Here is a 15,453-nt window from a genome sequence, read left to right as displayed (position 1 = left end):
CACTATGTCTGGGGTACATCGACTCAGAGTTCCGTATTTACATGCAAATCTAAGAACTCATCGACCTCTCTTGGTTTCTGATGTGGTACAGCTCTCGTCTCGCATCTGTTACTTTGGCTGTGGCGGTTCTCGGATGATACCTTACAGTCGAAGTGGCTTCAGAAAAAAAGGCGCGCAGCATGCAACGCCCTGCACACTCAACTCACCACAATCTCAGAACGGTACGGATGACCCCTTTGAGCTATGAGCGACCTATGCATTTGGCTATCATGGTTTAGAAACGAAAGGGTCAAATTCTGCCTCTCTTGCGCTGGATGCTTCCCACGATCAGAACTGTTTGTTACAGCACAGCACGATCTCCTTACAGCCAGCCTCTTTATATAGTAGGTCATTCTATGGCTCTGCAGGAAAGACACTCCTGAGCCCTATCCGGTCCAAACTGGGAAGATCTCATTCGAGACAGGAAAACGGCTCCGTGGGCGAAAAAAGCGGATCGCGGTAGTCTCAGCGCAAGCGCAGCGTTGGATACCTGCATGTTCTAGTCCTGCATTATGAGAAAAGGAAAAGGCGTTTCACAGACTCCACTTAGCATCGAAGTGCCACGTGTCTCTACGGCACCACAAAAGAAAATCGTTGTTTTCCACAGTGAACAGCAGGATGGATACACGGCTTCTCTACGTGGGTGGCAGCTTCTTCTGCGGACGCTGCCAGAAAATTCGCCTGACTATAACCAAAGTTAGGAGAGGGCAAGCACACACGAAGTGGCCTCTGTTTGGTGGTGTTCCTCTGTAGCATTTTCTCGGCTCGAAATACGGTTTCCCATTGAAACACACATCGAAATTATATTGTCATCCTGCCATATCAGTGGCTCCACTAAACGTGCTGCATTAGCGTCTACCATATACAGCTGAGAATCAATTTAGATGAACCGATAGGCATAATTAGGCCTCTTAGATAAACAGGGAACTTTGACACACGAGTTTGGTTTCCGCGGGCCGCCACTTCATCGAAGCAATCGTCGAAACTTCTCCAGATCTCGGAACTCGGTCTCAAATCGAATGTGTAACGACGTTCATGGAGATTGAAAGAATTTTCACTGTTTGTATTTATGAAACGTGATCCGTTCGTACAGCCAACAATCCAGTTGTTTGGGAATAAGTCGATACAAGTCGAAGCAATTAGTTGGTGGTGAACACGTGACTGAAGAAATCTTCCCTTTCCTTCACGATGCTGTACACCGTAAAAAAGACAGTTCTGCTTAAACTGCGGATTCAAGGTGGTACAAACCGTTTTTTACTCACTTTCGCCTGTCCAGATGAACTCTTGGTGAAGAAGCAAGAGGTCCGGGGGCGAGGAAGGACGAGTTCCTTCTTTGAGGATCCGGTTGGACAAAACCGTCGAGAAGAAAGAAGGAACTCGGCACGAGAGGCTTCTTCGTCGAATTGATTTCCTTCTTCAAGTGTGACGATTTCTGCTCCCCGTTCTACTGTGTTGGCCGAGTATATAACCAAGAAGATAACTTTGGAAGAACGACCAGTCGAGCACCAGGTATGAATGAAACAAAAGTAAGCAGGGAATCACCTGGGGTCTTCTTGGCATTGCGGTGAATCGTAGTACATGCACAAGTAATAAGACTGGCATAAAAGAATATGAAGAGTGCAACAAACGAATACCCCATTTTTTCGTGTGTCAAGCGAGACGGGACGTCGAGCGAGGGAGTTTGCCGTCTCCTTTCTTCGGAAGCGTGCATGCAGACAGCGCGTGAGCAGCCGCGGAAGATGCGTTATTTCGTCCTTTTTCTTGCACACTTTCCCCCTTGGCCGTTTTATCCATTTGAAAACTCCTTCCCTTTGTTTTTCCCGTGCCGCTTCCCGGTCTGTCTCGTCCCCTCGCCTTCCTCGTCCGCTGCGTGTGTCGTCTTGCCCTTGTCGATGCCAGGCAGTTTTCCCCGTTCTCGCTCACCGCGTTCAAACAGTGTTTGTTGAGTTGCTTTCCCCTGTTGTTCTTTCTTATTTGTTTGTAGTATCTCTCCTCGTTTCGCTTCCAAAACTCCTCCAAACTCCCCCCGCGTTGGCCCTTGCTTCCCCGCCGCCTCGTCCACACTCGGGGTTTCCTGTCTACTTCACAAAAACCGAAGAAAAGAGGGGGAAAAGCGAAAGCGCACTCCAGTGGTGCACGCCGAAGGGGGAGAAACTCGCTCTGGGTTACGTCGCAGCCTTACTGCAACGAAGAAAACCATGAAACTTGAGAGGCCTTGACAAGGAGGCGTCCACAGTTCGCCGGCTCGAAGAAGGCTGAGGAAGCACCGTCTGCTTGACACGCATGCCAGGTGTCTACGCTTCTTTTCCTTCTTCCTTCGCTCTCTCCGTGCTGTTCTTCCGTTTTCTACTTCCCCACTCTCTCTCTTTCTCTCGCCTCTCCTTTTCAGTTCTATCTCCCTCGAGTTTCGTCTCTCTCTCCCCTTTCGCCTCGACGCCCCGCGCGCGTCTTGTCTTTCGTCGCCTTTGCTCCGATTCCCTCTGATTTGGTTCACCATGGCCGACACCGCAGCTGTACCTGGGGGGTCTTCTGGAGGTGGACCTGCAGGCGACGCCCAGGCGCCTCCGCAGCAGAGCTTTCTAGGTAAGTTCACGACGCGGAGCTCGCGGAAGGAAGCAAAGCTCTTTTTTCAGATAACTGGCGACTCTGTCCCCGTTCCCCGTGGTAAAATGGAGAAGGAGCTCTTCTCGTTCTCGTTGAGGTTGACGCCTGTGGCGACTGAGGATAGAGCAGGGCGGCAAGTTTCCTCGCACCCGTGGAGACCCGAAGCTCGGCTGTTCGATTGCGCGACCATCTCGCGACGGTGAAGAAGGAACAGCGTGGTTTTCCCTCTTTGCTGCTTCTGTGTTCTCTTCTCCAAAGTGCCTCACAGCTTCCTCGATGCTCTGCATTCCCCACCGCACCTGCGATAAAAAAATGTATCGTGGATGACTGTCTTGTCGCGCCGATATCTACAACAATCTGCATGCAACGCGAGAGGAGTCCGTCGACCGGTCTCCCCGAGTCCTCTCTCCGCTCTCCAGCCGCGTCTTTGTATCAGTCTGGTATCCTGGGACTTTGGAAGCCGTTTCTCAAGAACTAACGAGATCGCCTAGCAGCCAGTACCACGAGTTCAAAAAGGAGCTCTGCTGCATTCGCCTCCGCTCTCACTTCCGCTTACTGAAATCCGCTGGTTCTCTGTGACTGCTGTACCGCCAACCCACTGCTTCAGATAGCTAAAAGCGCTGAACTGCAGTGTCAGGCGACATTGAGGCCATTCCATGTCGGTCACGTACCTTGCGTAATGTAATGTATGGATTAAGGTTATCCGTCATGGAGAAGGCGGCGACACAGGTTCTAGGATTATCAGTACCGTCGTCCTCGGAGTGATCTTCTCTGAGACAGGATCCTGGAGCGCTTTGTATGAAGCGTGTGAACTGCGTCTAGGTCTTCTAATGGGTCTAGAGCTTCAACGTCAGTGTGCATCCCATCCATGTTCTCTTGCGCTTGCCGTGACTCTGTTAAGTGCGTTAAGTGCAGTGAGTACTCTTGTCTCAGGCGTCTTTTCCAGCTTTTTTTTCTAGAAAGCATATTCGACGCGATGGACTTCTGGTCCAGGCAGCCCAAATCGCTGGGCGTAAAGTATACGGTAGTGGATCGAAATGTTCGGACTTGAAGTCTGTGTGGTCGATGCCGGGAACGGGAGGCAAACGCTCGTTCTTGAGTTCGATAAGAGTACGGCAAGGTTTTTTCGAGTGGAGTGCAGAGATACCGTTTTTTTCGTTTTAAATTTAACTGAATGCTCAAGACGCGATTTCGAGTCGAGTAGAAGTTTTTATTTAGTGGTTTACAGGTGGACAGCTACAGAATTTTTCACTTATTTTGAGAGATCTGACTTTTAAAAATGCATCTTCGCAGGTCGAATCGGCAATCTCATGATGCAAGTCATGCTCTTTCAAGCAGTCATGCAGCTGGTCTCGAACTTCACTGGAAGCCGCCCAAGTCTCTCGCCAAGTGCTCCAACAGGCCCCGATGGAGCGGAGACTGGCGCCTTGCCACCCTCGTGGGCGGGCATGCCGGGAAACGTCGTGCTCCACAACTACTTTCCTCCGTCTACAGCGTTTGTAAGACTCCGAACATGTTTCTCAACTCAGTTAATTGACGCCTGGTGTTGTGCTCGCCACCGACCGACCTGCTCTTGGCACCTCTCTGTGTCTCCACGTCTTCTTCTCCGGACTTCCCTCTGCTGCATCCCGCGCTGTCTCCGTCCCTGTCTTTTCTCATGGCTCTACGCCCCAGCCGCGAAATACGGACATCACACTCTGGATTACTTGTCTGTGCACCCGCCAACGGCCTGCGTGAGACAGCTAAGACTGATCCCTCTCCGAGCACTCTTCTTGTCCTCGTCTTCTCGCGGACAACCTGTCTTCTCGCGTTTCTTCTTATTGAGGGCCGTCTCCTCTCTTCGTCTCTCCTCACAAGTACGCCCGAGAGCCGCGTCTTCCCTGCCTTGTACGCATGTCCTCGCAGGACGTGTACATGCACCTCGCGTATGTGACCGTACCGGTGCATTCCCAAGCGCCAGAGGCGCCACCCGAGTCCCCAGCGACTGTCTCCTCGCTTTTCTCGAGTTTCTCTTCCTCGCTGAAGCAGTTCGCGCCTCCGACAGGCGCAGCGACCGCGAGCGGAAGCCGAAACTCTTTCCCCGTTCGTGTGCCACTCTCGCTTCTGCTGGACCGAGCACAGAAGACCAAAAGCAAGACAGCACAACCAGAGGTGGAGGACAGAGAAGGCACTGAGGAGCAAGACGATATTCTGATTGCAGTCGAACGGGGACAGCTCTTCGGGGTGCGCGAGTCCGGCGAGAAGGAACTGGTTCGCATCTCCAAAGACGTTGTGGAAGCCTGGAAAGTCTTCAACGCGACCTACACGTACGACCGGTGGAGCTCAAGTCCGGAGACAAACGTCACCTTCACGGCGCCTCTCGCATTCCTCGCGCAGCCTGCGTCGAGGTCTCAAACAGGGGGCCAGGAGAGGAGAGAAGCTGCTGGCGGCGAGGTCAAGGAACAGACAGCGCTCTGCCTCATCACCACGGTCGTTCCGCACTGGGCCTACAAGGCAAAGGGCAAGCTCGTAAGCGTCCGCGTCTCCACACGGGATCTCCCTCAGAGACAGAGAAGGAGCGACTGAGAGAGGTAGAGACAGAAATGCAGAGACAGGCAGAGAGAGAGAAAGATATACACAGAGAGAGATGCAGACCGATACAGACAGAGAAACAGATGAGTAGAGGGAGAGCTGTTGCGAAGAACAGCTTGTGCTGCAGCGACGGCGTCGAAAAAGAAGCTTTGTGTCGTGTCTGTCTTTGATGAGAGGGGCGGATCTGGTGCGTGGAGCTCTGCATGCGTTTTTTCGGTTTAGCCGGAGATCTGGAAGACGGAGGTCGTGCCTGAGATCGAGGAATCGCAGACGCTGCAGAGAGTGACGTCTCTGATGCATGCGATGCCAATCGTCACCAACGAGGAGGAAGAACACTCGCTGCTTCTGGGGGGTGAAGTGGAGGAGCGGAAGAAGAAGAGCGAAAAGCAGGTGAGCACAGACTGAAATGCGTCTGCTTCGAGTTGGAAGATGCAGAGTACAGCAACAGAACGCTGGAAAACATGGCGCTTCTGTGTCGGCGGGGGTCTTCGCCTCCTCACTGACTCCCGTCTCGCGACTTCGCTCTGTCCTCCGCCCCGCTGCTCTGCGTTCTGCAGGACTCCGAGCCACTCGTCTGGCACATGAAGAACCGCATGGATGTTGTGCTGGTCTTCGACTCTTCGCAGCATTCTCCTCAAAATCTCAGAGTTGGGCCGATGCAGAGTGAGAGGAGGTCACCTAGAGATGCAAAGAAACTGAAAAAGCTGCAGTGCTTCTGTTTAGTCCCCATTCACAGCTAGTACAAGTGTAGGAGTATTCCCCGTTTTAACAGGTAGCGCAGGTGTGCGAGCCGATTAGCGCTCCGCGGACACCCAGAAAACTGTGTCCAAGAAGAATCTGGAAAAACGCTGGGTGTAGTCGAAAACGCAGAGGCCAACGTTAAAGGACCCTCAGAAGGAAGAACTTAGTGGGTCATTCATTCGGTACACCATGGTGAGAAAAGACTTTCAGCGGAACTGAAAGAGACACATATCTGTTTCCTTTGTGTGCCGAACTCCGTCTTCTGGTCTCCCTCTCGCACTCGTGCTCAAGCCTCTGTTCGGTTGCCATCTTCGACGCTTATTCTTGTCTCTCATGTTTTTCTCTGGTGGTTCTCGTCTTTCGTCTGCTTGCTGACTGCACAGTCTCCTGCCTAGTCAGCTGGAGGCCTTGCTGCTGGGTCGGCCAGACGTTCGGGGGTGAACGGATGAAAATGGCACTCGGGAAAAGGACAGATGTTTCGTTTTCTCCAGCTGATGCGGATGAGTCTGAGGCCGGAGGCCCTGCTTCTTTCGCCTCACCTTGTTCTCGCTCTCTTTGCCGCGTCTCAGACATCGCCATTCGTCCAGCCGACGCCGCCTACGACCCTGTTCTCTTTCACTCGGACTTCTGGCTGCTGGAGCGCAACTTTGTTCCCCTCAATGAAACTCTTGCTGTAAGCGTCCTTTCAGAAGACAGACATGCGAACACCTTAGTCAAAGACAACTGCAGAAACGTGGCGAACCTTCAAGCAAAGCAGTTGAGGAAACCAACGCCCATCGAAACTTACACCAACGAAGAACTGGAGGGCTCCACGCTGTCTCTGCATACGTAGACCGCTTTTGTGAGGGGCGTAGACCGCTTTTATGAGGGGCGACACTGCAGCAAAGTTGTATCACAAGGATCAATGGGAGAGTACCTAGATGCGAGTGAAGAAGAGCGCTTCCATTTTTCGTTTTTTGAAGGTTTCAGAAATCTCCTGCGGGCTTGCTCTATGTTGGGATCGTGCGTGGCGGCATGGAGAAGAGAAAGTCAGGAAAACTACTCGTGGGCGTTAGACTGCTATGTAGCTCGTGGGCTAGAGACTAAGAGAGGAAGATACACCGTGAAAACGGTGTTCACAGAGAGAGATGTGGCGGTACGTAAAACGGAGATCGAGGCACAGAGAGCTAGTAAACAAGGAACGCGGTGTGAACAAGAACGAGCTCGAGACAAAGAACGAGATGTGGCGCGCGGTGGAGAGAGAAAAAAACGATAAAGAACTGCTCTCAGCTCCTTCCCGTCGAGGGTGTAGGGTGTTTTCCGTGTGAATGTGTGTGTGTGTGTGTTGCATGTCTGACTCTGGTCTAGGGTCTCCCACTGAATCTCACTCTTAGCTTTGGAATCGGCTCTGTTCACGGCTGGCTCGTTCAAGAGCAACTGGGCGCCGCGTTTGAGCAGCAGCAGCGCATGGGCTTGCAGTCGAACCGGGAGGCGATGATGTTCAAGCGAATCATCATTGAAACCAATCCATTCATGCTTGCGTTCTCCACTGCGTTCATTCTCCTGCACTCCGTCTTCTCGTTCTTTGCTTTCAAAAACGGTAGGCGCTCAGGGCCGTGTTTCTTCCTTGCCTTCGTCGTTGCTTCCTGCTGCGCCTCCATATCTGTGTGTTCTCCTTCGCGGACATACGCGCAATTTGCGAATCGAACAAGTCCGGCCAACCAGAAGGCCCCCAAATTACCATGGCCGTCTTTGGCACGTTGATGCTTGGTTTTCTGTTGGTTCTGCTTAGGTCCGTGTTCCGTTGACATTTATGTCATCAATATATCAGTGCAACGTCGATAACCAAGGAAATTTTAAACACAAGAGAGGAGCGCGAGCTGCATTCCATGCAACGCTGCACGAGCTACGTTGGACTGTTAAGGCACAGCAGACTGTCGGGGCGCAAGGACCATCTTGAATGTTAATCCGCTCAGGGAATCCAAGAGACTCTACGCGGTCTGCAACCTGTCTCTAAAACAACACCATCTGTGTCGCAACCCGCGTTCCCGTGTCATGGGCTTCAAACGAGAGAAATCGCGGGCGTATTCGATTTTCTCGCTTTTCTGCAAAACGTTTGCGTGCGCGTTCGCTTTCCCCGTGCTCCTCTCCTTTTCGCGTATTTTCTCTTCTCCCTCTTCACCCCTGTGTCCGTGCAGACATGCAATTCTGGTACAAGAACGACTCCATGGAAGGCCTCTCTGCCTTGTCTCTCATCTTCAACTTTGTCTGTGAGGTGAGAATCCCGCGTAGCATCTGTGTGGGAAGAGGGACTTGGTATTTTTTCCTTGCCGCCGGGCTCCACAGACGGGATCCTGCGTCTGTTGAGTTCCTCGCCTGCGGTCACGCGTGTCAACAGCGCGAGCAAACGACTTGTCCGATGCTAGGGGAACCAGGACCATCGCCCTGAGAGTCCCTGTGTGGGTGTCTGTCTTTAACGCATACAGATCATCATCGGCCTGTATCTTTTCGACAGCGGCGAGACCTCGTGGTTGATTCTGTTCGAGATCTGCTTGGGCATCTGTAAGCGTCCAGAGACCGACGAAGGTTTTCTACTCGAAAGACACCCCGTTCAGAACTGGTGGTTTGTCAGCGTTTCTATCAACATGTCAAAGAGATATCAGTCACGACTGAACTCGCTGCCGAGCCTAGATGGAATTTCTCTCCAGGAGACGCCCTGCGTCGTGTGTCTCCCCACGCTAGAGTGAATCCCGTACGGAGTTGGAGTGCACAGGCCATGGCAATTAAGCACCGGAATTGCGAATTTAGATCTAGAGCACATCGAGTGGGTGCGTTTGGTCTTCTGGAACAAATGAGCCAAAGGCGCTTTTGTCTCTCTCGTGAGTGACGAACGGTGCGTTTGACAGCGGTGCACATGCGCCCACTTCCAGTTGCTTTTCTGAGTGCTCGGGGAGCGGATGTCTTTCTCCTCTCCCGTTTCCCCTCTCCGTTGTCTTTGGGTTGCGCGGACGTCGTGCCCTCTGTTTCCCTTGTCTCTTCCGACGCATGAAGACACCGTCACCAGTGTTCAACAAGTCACCGTTCAACGCTGAATACACGTTTACGTAGACTGGTGATTATAAATAGATATACCTATATCTATATTTGTACATGTAAGCATACATATATATATATATACATATATTTATATATTTATATATATATATATATATGAGCATGTATATGGGTGTGTGTTGTCTTGGAGATCTAACGAGGGGGGCTTTTTGTCATCGGAGTGTCGTGTTTGCTTTTTTCTTTTCGCCTGGTGCCGCAGTGCTTTCGGCGTGGAAAGTGACGAAGGCGGTAAAACTTTCGCTTCGTCCTGCTTTTCCCTACATCCATGTGGACTTCATGAAGAGCTACACAGAATCCCACACACAGGAATTCGATTCAGTGGCGATTCGGTGGATGTCGATCATCCTCGCTCCTTGCGTAAGAAGACAGTTTTCCGTGCTTCCGAAATTCACATTCTCTTGAGCAGTTGTTCTTCGTGCATGCCATTTCTGTTGTCGTGCGTGTGTTCGCTTTCTGTCGACGCCTGTCGTTGTGAGGAGCGCACAGGAACTTCCGAGGTAGACTTTGCGTTATCAAGCCAGCCTACAGGACTGCATGAAAGCGGGCTCCTGCGACAGAGAGCTCCTCCGAAAGGATGGTTTTCCCCTAGTAAATGTCGATTTGTGTGAGCGAGCCGACGCATGGTCTCCAGGTATTCCAACTACACTTTCCCTATTCATCTGGACGAAAATACTGTTGTATGCACTTTAGTGTGCTTCCCTTTATGCATATATGTATACATATATATTTATATATATGGAACGCAGGAGTAAGTCTCTACGTTTTTTCGCGTCCAGCGAGTGTGGATTCGATGTGTCTTTCAGGTTGCTGGCTACGCGGTCTACGCTCTTCTGAACAACAAATACCGATCCTGGTTCTCCTACATCATTTCCGTTCTTGCAGGTTCCGTGTACACTTTCGGTGAGGAAAGCGAAGGGCTGAGGAGAAACAATGTGCCATTTAGAGCCACAGTCGATGAAAAGCTATTTGTGCCTGCGAAAGTGAATCTGCAGACAACCCGCTCACGATTTTGCTTTGCCCGTACCAGATGTGTTTGTAGGCATCTGTGCATGACTGCGCGCTTGTACCTTTGCATGCAAGCGTGTCGGCACGTAGGCATCTATGTATGTAGGCATATATATATATATATATATATATATACGTATGCACGTACGCCTGTAAGGATGCAGGTATATGTGGAGGCACGCATGTTATGCGTGTGTATGTATGCATGCATGTGTGCATGTGCTGTTGTTCTTGAAGTGCGGGCGGTTGCACTTTGCAGTTCACGTTCCTGCAACTGTGTCCTCAACCAGAACTGCTTGTTTTTTCGTTTTAAGGTCCGGCGGTGATGCCTTTCGCTCGCGTTCCGTCTCCAGGTCTCGAAGAGCATTGGGAAAGGAACAGGCGTGACTTTTGTTTTTTCTTGCAGGTTTCATCACAATGACTCCGCAGCTGTATATCAACTACAGGCTCAAGTCTGTGGACCATCTCCCTTGGAGAGCTTTGGTGTACAGGTGAGAGAACAACGACTGGGGGAGGGGGGGGAGTCTGGGCAGTTGGGAGTGGTTTGGGAGAGCCGACAGACGAAGAAAAAGTAGGAGGCGAGCTCGGTACTGTAGGTGTTTTCCTTCTTGGATGTCGGAAAGCGAGAATCATGCTCATGCGCCTGTTGTGTTTTCACTCAGGTCCCTGAATACGTTTGTCGATGACGTTGCTTCCTTCCTCATCGACATGCCGTGGATGCATCGTCTTTCGTGCTTCCGCGATGGTAAGGCAACGGTGTTTCGTCCTATTTTCCGTTTCTGCATTTTCCGTACATACCGCTGTGTGCATTTGTGAGCAAGATGCTTTGCGTCGCTGCCTGCGTGTTTCCCGGTACACTGCGCCTTATGCTTGATCTTGCTCACACGGTTGAGACAGAGTGTGACGCAGTGTTTGTGCCAATGTGTAGGTCGCCTACTAGGGTGACAACGCGCAGGAGTTGAACATTTGCATGTGCATGCGGCAGTCTCGCCTGACTGCTGTGTTTATAGCATTTTGTGCATAGGCCTGGCCGTGCAAATTCGTCGCCTTTTCGTGTTCATGTTTGGAAAAAACATTCCACATCAATGTGTGTGTGCATGCACGCTTGTGGCTGTGGTGAGGCACTCGCGTCTGCATCGGTCTGGGAACTCTGATTGAACCTGCGTGTGGGTAAACGGGGAAGTATGTTCCTACCTTCGTGGGCAGATGCATGCGCAGAAACAAACACCGAAGATTCAGTGCGTAAATCCGACAACTACGGGTCTTTCTTCCAGGGGTCTCTGTGCTCCCAGTGGGTGCTTTTTCTTGTGGATTTCGTTTCCGCGCTTCGCTCAGCCGACGCGTCGGTCTGTACTCGCTGTGTGCGCTTTCTGGCCTCAGACATCATATTCATCTGTTACCTCTATCAGCGTTGGATTTACAAAGTGGACAAGAGCCGCACCCTGGGGGCTGCCCCTGCTCCAACCGCCGAGCTTCAGCAGTTGCACAGGGACGACGATCTTCAGCAGCCTGGTTCTGAGGAGAAGAACGAAGAAGAGACACGTGCCAAGGAAGATGGTAACGAGAGTCCAACAGCTTCCGCTTCGGCGCTGGCTGGTGCCTCGAGGTCGTCCGGCAAGACGCCCGGTGCCGCATGCAAACGCAACTATAGACCACAGGAAACGCCAACAGACGTAATGTGAATTCGGGGCAAGAAAGAAGGAAGAAAATAAAGACGAGCGAGCACGCGGACTCCTCGGTTCCCTCGTTCGAGCTAGCGACTGCGGGAGAACCACATCTTTGGCCCGAGATTCGAAACGCGGAAGTAACTCGAGTCGATGCCTCGCTAGATGGCGACCAGAAAAGAAAACGAGTGAACTCTTGAAAGCAGCACCCTGAGGAGACAGCCAGGAAAGAAGGGACAGGAAGAAACTCGAGAGAAGCGGCAGGAGACTGTCACAGCTCGTCGACCACACAGCTAAACTGCCCGCCCTCTTTCATTAAGTCCCGTGTTTGAACGACGTCCGGGAGTGCCTTTTTCTTTTCGTTTCCCGACGTAGCAGCGAACCTAGCTGAATATTCCAGTTTCGCTTTGAGTTCATAACTCCTTCGTTCTCTCTCTTCCGCCCGTCAGTTCCCTTCCCTGGTGTCTTCGTGACATTTTATTAAGTTCTATCGCGCCACTCGGACTTTGTTCCTGGCACCCTTTTGTAGCTAGGACTCCTTGACGAGTCAGTCAGATTGACGAGGTCGGCTAGCTAGGACTCCTTGACGCGTCAGTCAGATTGACGAGGCCGGCTAGCTAGGACTCCTTGACGCGTCAGTCAGATTGACGAGGCCGGCTAGCCACGCTATGCACCTCTTGCATACAATTGTTGTAGACAGCATGGTGGTGTGCGAGACACTGCAGTCAAATGCCTCACCCAACGCCGCGTCTCATTCTTCCAAAAACCTGTCCGTGTCTTCGACAGATTGATACAGCCGTTGACAAAGCAATACCATATTTTACAGTTTTGTACTCACCCCAGTCCAGTTTGTGTGAAAGTTGTGATGTTTTCGGTACAGCGGCCACCTCTTACGCGTACCGTCGTCCGAATGGGTTTAGCGACTCTTCTCCCGAAGACAGCCTGTCTTGCGGTGTTAAATGTAGCGCTTGTCTTCCTGCTCTTCCAAGTCCAGGATGGGACCGGAATCACACTTGATCCTTCAAAACTCGACTCCAAACCGACAAGTTTGGATTCGCAACAGCACGTTGCTGACAAGCGGTGGCCTGCTACAGTTGGCCACTACAAATATTTAGCAGGAGCGACAGAAAGCACTCGAGACGTTTCATTGCTGGAGGAAAGGGCTCAACACCGGGTAAATGCGCAAGAAACAAACCAACGGCGCACGATTTTTCAGAGGCTTCTGAATCTCTTGAGACGGAGAGAAAGAGATGGTGAAGTCTCGGGTTCCGCAGCTGATAGCTCCTCGAGACCCCGTCTGTCCGTACGACAGAGGCTTGCTCAACTTTGGCGTAAAGCGAAATCGTTCTTCACACGCGGAATCCCGAGGTACTTTTCTCAAGGGCGTAACCGACTGCGAAGTTTGCGGGCACAAAGACGGCGATCTGAATTGTTTTTTGAGAAGGCGGATTCTGGATGCGTCATCGGCAAACGCATCCTGGCGCACATGCAAGAACAAATCGGGCAGCCTCAAGCGCTAGGAAATAGTGAACGACTGGATAGAATTCTGACTGTCGCTGCCTGGCCTCCGGACGTTCCAGAAAGATTTGTTTCTGTGACTACCGGTGAAACCCGGACGCTGGTGAGAGGTGCACCCCTTGGCTCTGGTGGATTCGCCACTGTATATGAGGCTACAGACGTGGAGACGAATGAAGAGTTGGCTGTTAAGGTTTTCATGTCAGAAAAGGAGCCCACCGATGAGACTATGCGTGACTTGCAGAGGGAGTCGTTCTGCTACAGGAACTTTAGTCTAGCCAAGACGGCGAAGGATGCCCAGGAACGCTGTAGATTCATGGTTCCTAGTGATGTTGTGATGTTAGAGGGACAGCCAGCATCCACAGAGGTCGTGATTGGTTTGACGACTCGGTGGGTACCAAACTATTTTCTTCTCATGATGCGGGCAGAAACGGACATGAGCAAAGTCATTTCATGGGTATTTGGAGATGCGTCTGTCAATAACAGTGAATTAGGCCTGGTCGTTCGAATGTACCTATCCAGTCAGGCAATCAGACTAGTGGCCAATGTTCAAGCTCAGGGAATTGTGCATACGGATATCAAACCGGCGAATTTCCTCCTCTTGAAAGACGGTCGCCTGTTTCTCGGCGACTTCGGAACGTATAGAATCAATAATTCGGTTGGACCCGCGATAGGTACTCCCGGTTACGAGCCTCCGGAGCGACCGTTTCAGACTACAGACATCACCTATACATTCACCACTGACGCGTGGCAACTCGGTATAACTTTGTACTGCATCTGGTGCAAGGAACGTCCAACTCCGGCCGACGGCATCTGGGACTACTTACACTTCGCAGATTGTCCTTCCACGCCTGAGCTGGTTCAAGACCTCATCCGAAACCTCTTGAATCGAGAGCCTCAGAAACGGATGCTCCCGCTACAAGCCTTGGAGACCGCAGCGTTTAACGAGATGGATTCAGTAGTAAAACGCGCCGCGCAAAACTTCGAACAGCAGGAACATCTCCACACAGAATAAAAGACTCAAAATGAAGAGGGGAACGTGGCGGTGCCGCCCTACCGCCGACCGAACGCCTCTCGACGGATGGCATTATTGCCACATTGGCGAAGCAGGCGTCATAAGCGAATTAAAACAGACAGATTCTCTACATGGATTACTTGCATATCTGTGTTGCTGCTTCTCGCTTGTTCACTGGGCAAAGGTGTACGCCGGTAGTTCCGGGAAAGCAGGGAGACGGGTAATTTTGCATCAAATTGTTGTTGATGTTGGCTTCACAGTGAAATACGGTGTACGAAGTGTGTTGGTTGAACGCTTCCAGGATCATCCTCATGAGCACGGCGCATGTATAAGTCTTGATAGAACGTGGCAGATTGCTACACAGTGGGGATATTCCTTCGTCTCCGACGCGGCGACGATCCCACCCTATCATGAAACAGTCTTGAATACAGGACTGAAATCAGGCGGTTCTCTCAGAGCATTAATGCGCCTTATACGCCTTTAGTCTGTTAGCCTATTCCGTTGTGCTGGGATAAGATATCTACAGGAAGAGAACGAGGTCTCAAAATGTCAATCGGGAAACGCGCAGTTAGTCCCGAATAGAAATAGCATTCGTCCAGAAATGGGGCACAAGTGTTGCGCAAATTGATATGCCATTATTCCTGTAGGAAGATGTTTTTGCCGATCAATTGAGAGAGGGGCAGGGCAAACGTGTTCGCTATCCATCTGGCGTTGCCTAGATTAAATAGATGACAACATTATCTGTCTCGATGTAAGAGTTGTACCGGGGCAACAAGATATTTGTGTTTGTTCGTTCGATTCGGCTGATCCGATTCTGGAGAGCTGGTTGTGTTACAGAGACGGTTTCTACTTAATGCATATTATAATAAAAGGTCCAGCTGTGCCTCCCATGTTGTTCGTATCGACTCTGCACAGGAAATGGATAACACCCTTGTTAACCAGGTATTAGTACAATTCGAATGTCGCTTTCAAAAAATTCAATGCAACCCACTATTTTCTAGTGTCTCTCAGTATCCGGAACCAATAGAGAAGATAGCGCGTATCCTAACCCCCCATTTCGACTGCGCAGGACTTTGGGAGTTTGCGGCCATCCGTTCCGTTCAGTATCAGCCTGTCTTTCATTTGAACAACTACATGGGCGCGGGAGCAGTGATGCACAAAGGACTTCTGGTATGAGTGAATTATGAAATGTTCCAGCTTTTTTAT

At 51.2% G+C, this 15,453-nt stretch overlaps 2 protein-coding genes across 2 annotated transcripts; both read left to right on the top strand.

The window, feature by feature from the left end:
• Positions 1-1,801: 1,801 nt before the first annotated feature.
• TGME49_205240 (cleft lip and palate transmembrane protein 1 (clptm1) protein) lies at positions 1,802-12,287 on the top strand. Its single transcript, XM_018779324.1, has 14 exons — positions 1,802-2,622; positions 3,937-4,142; positions 4,549-5,151; positions 5,437-5,604; positions 5,772-5,877; positions 6,525-6,628; positions 7,303-7,534; positions 8,133-8,209; positions 8,421-8,496; positions 9,248-9,405; positions 9,852-9,948; positions 10,460-10,544; positions 10,716-10,798; positions 11,434-12,287. Exons 1-14 carry the CDS (start codon positions 2,535-2,537, stop codon positions 11,733-11,735), a joined length of 2,385 nt encoding a protein of 794 aa, XP_018637284.1. The 5' UTR covers positions 1,802-2,534; the 3' UTR covers positions 11,736-12,287.
• Positions 12,288-12,470: 183 nt separating this feature from the next.
• Positions 12,471-15,199, top strand: ROP18 (rhoptry protein ROP18). The gene has a single exon (XM_002367716.1). It carries the CDS (start codon positions 12,583-12,585, stop codon positions 14,245-14,247), a length of 1,665 nt encoding a protein of 554 aa, XP_002367757.1. The 5' UTR covers positions 12,471-12,582; the 3' UTR covers positions 14,248-15,199.
• Positions 15,200-15,453: the final 254 nt, after the last annotated feature.

This window comes from Toxoplasma gondii, chromosome VIIa (genome assembly GCF_000006565.2).
Source record: "Toxoplasma gondii ME49 chromosome VIIa, whole genome shotgun sequence".
NCBI lineage: Eukaryota > Apicomplexa > Conoidasida > Eucoccidiorida > Sarcocystidae > Toxoplasma > Toxoplasma gondii.
This window is presented reverse-complemented; position numbering and strand designations above follow the sequence as displayed.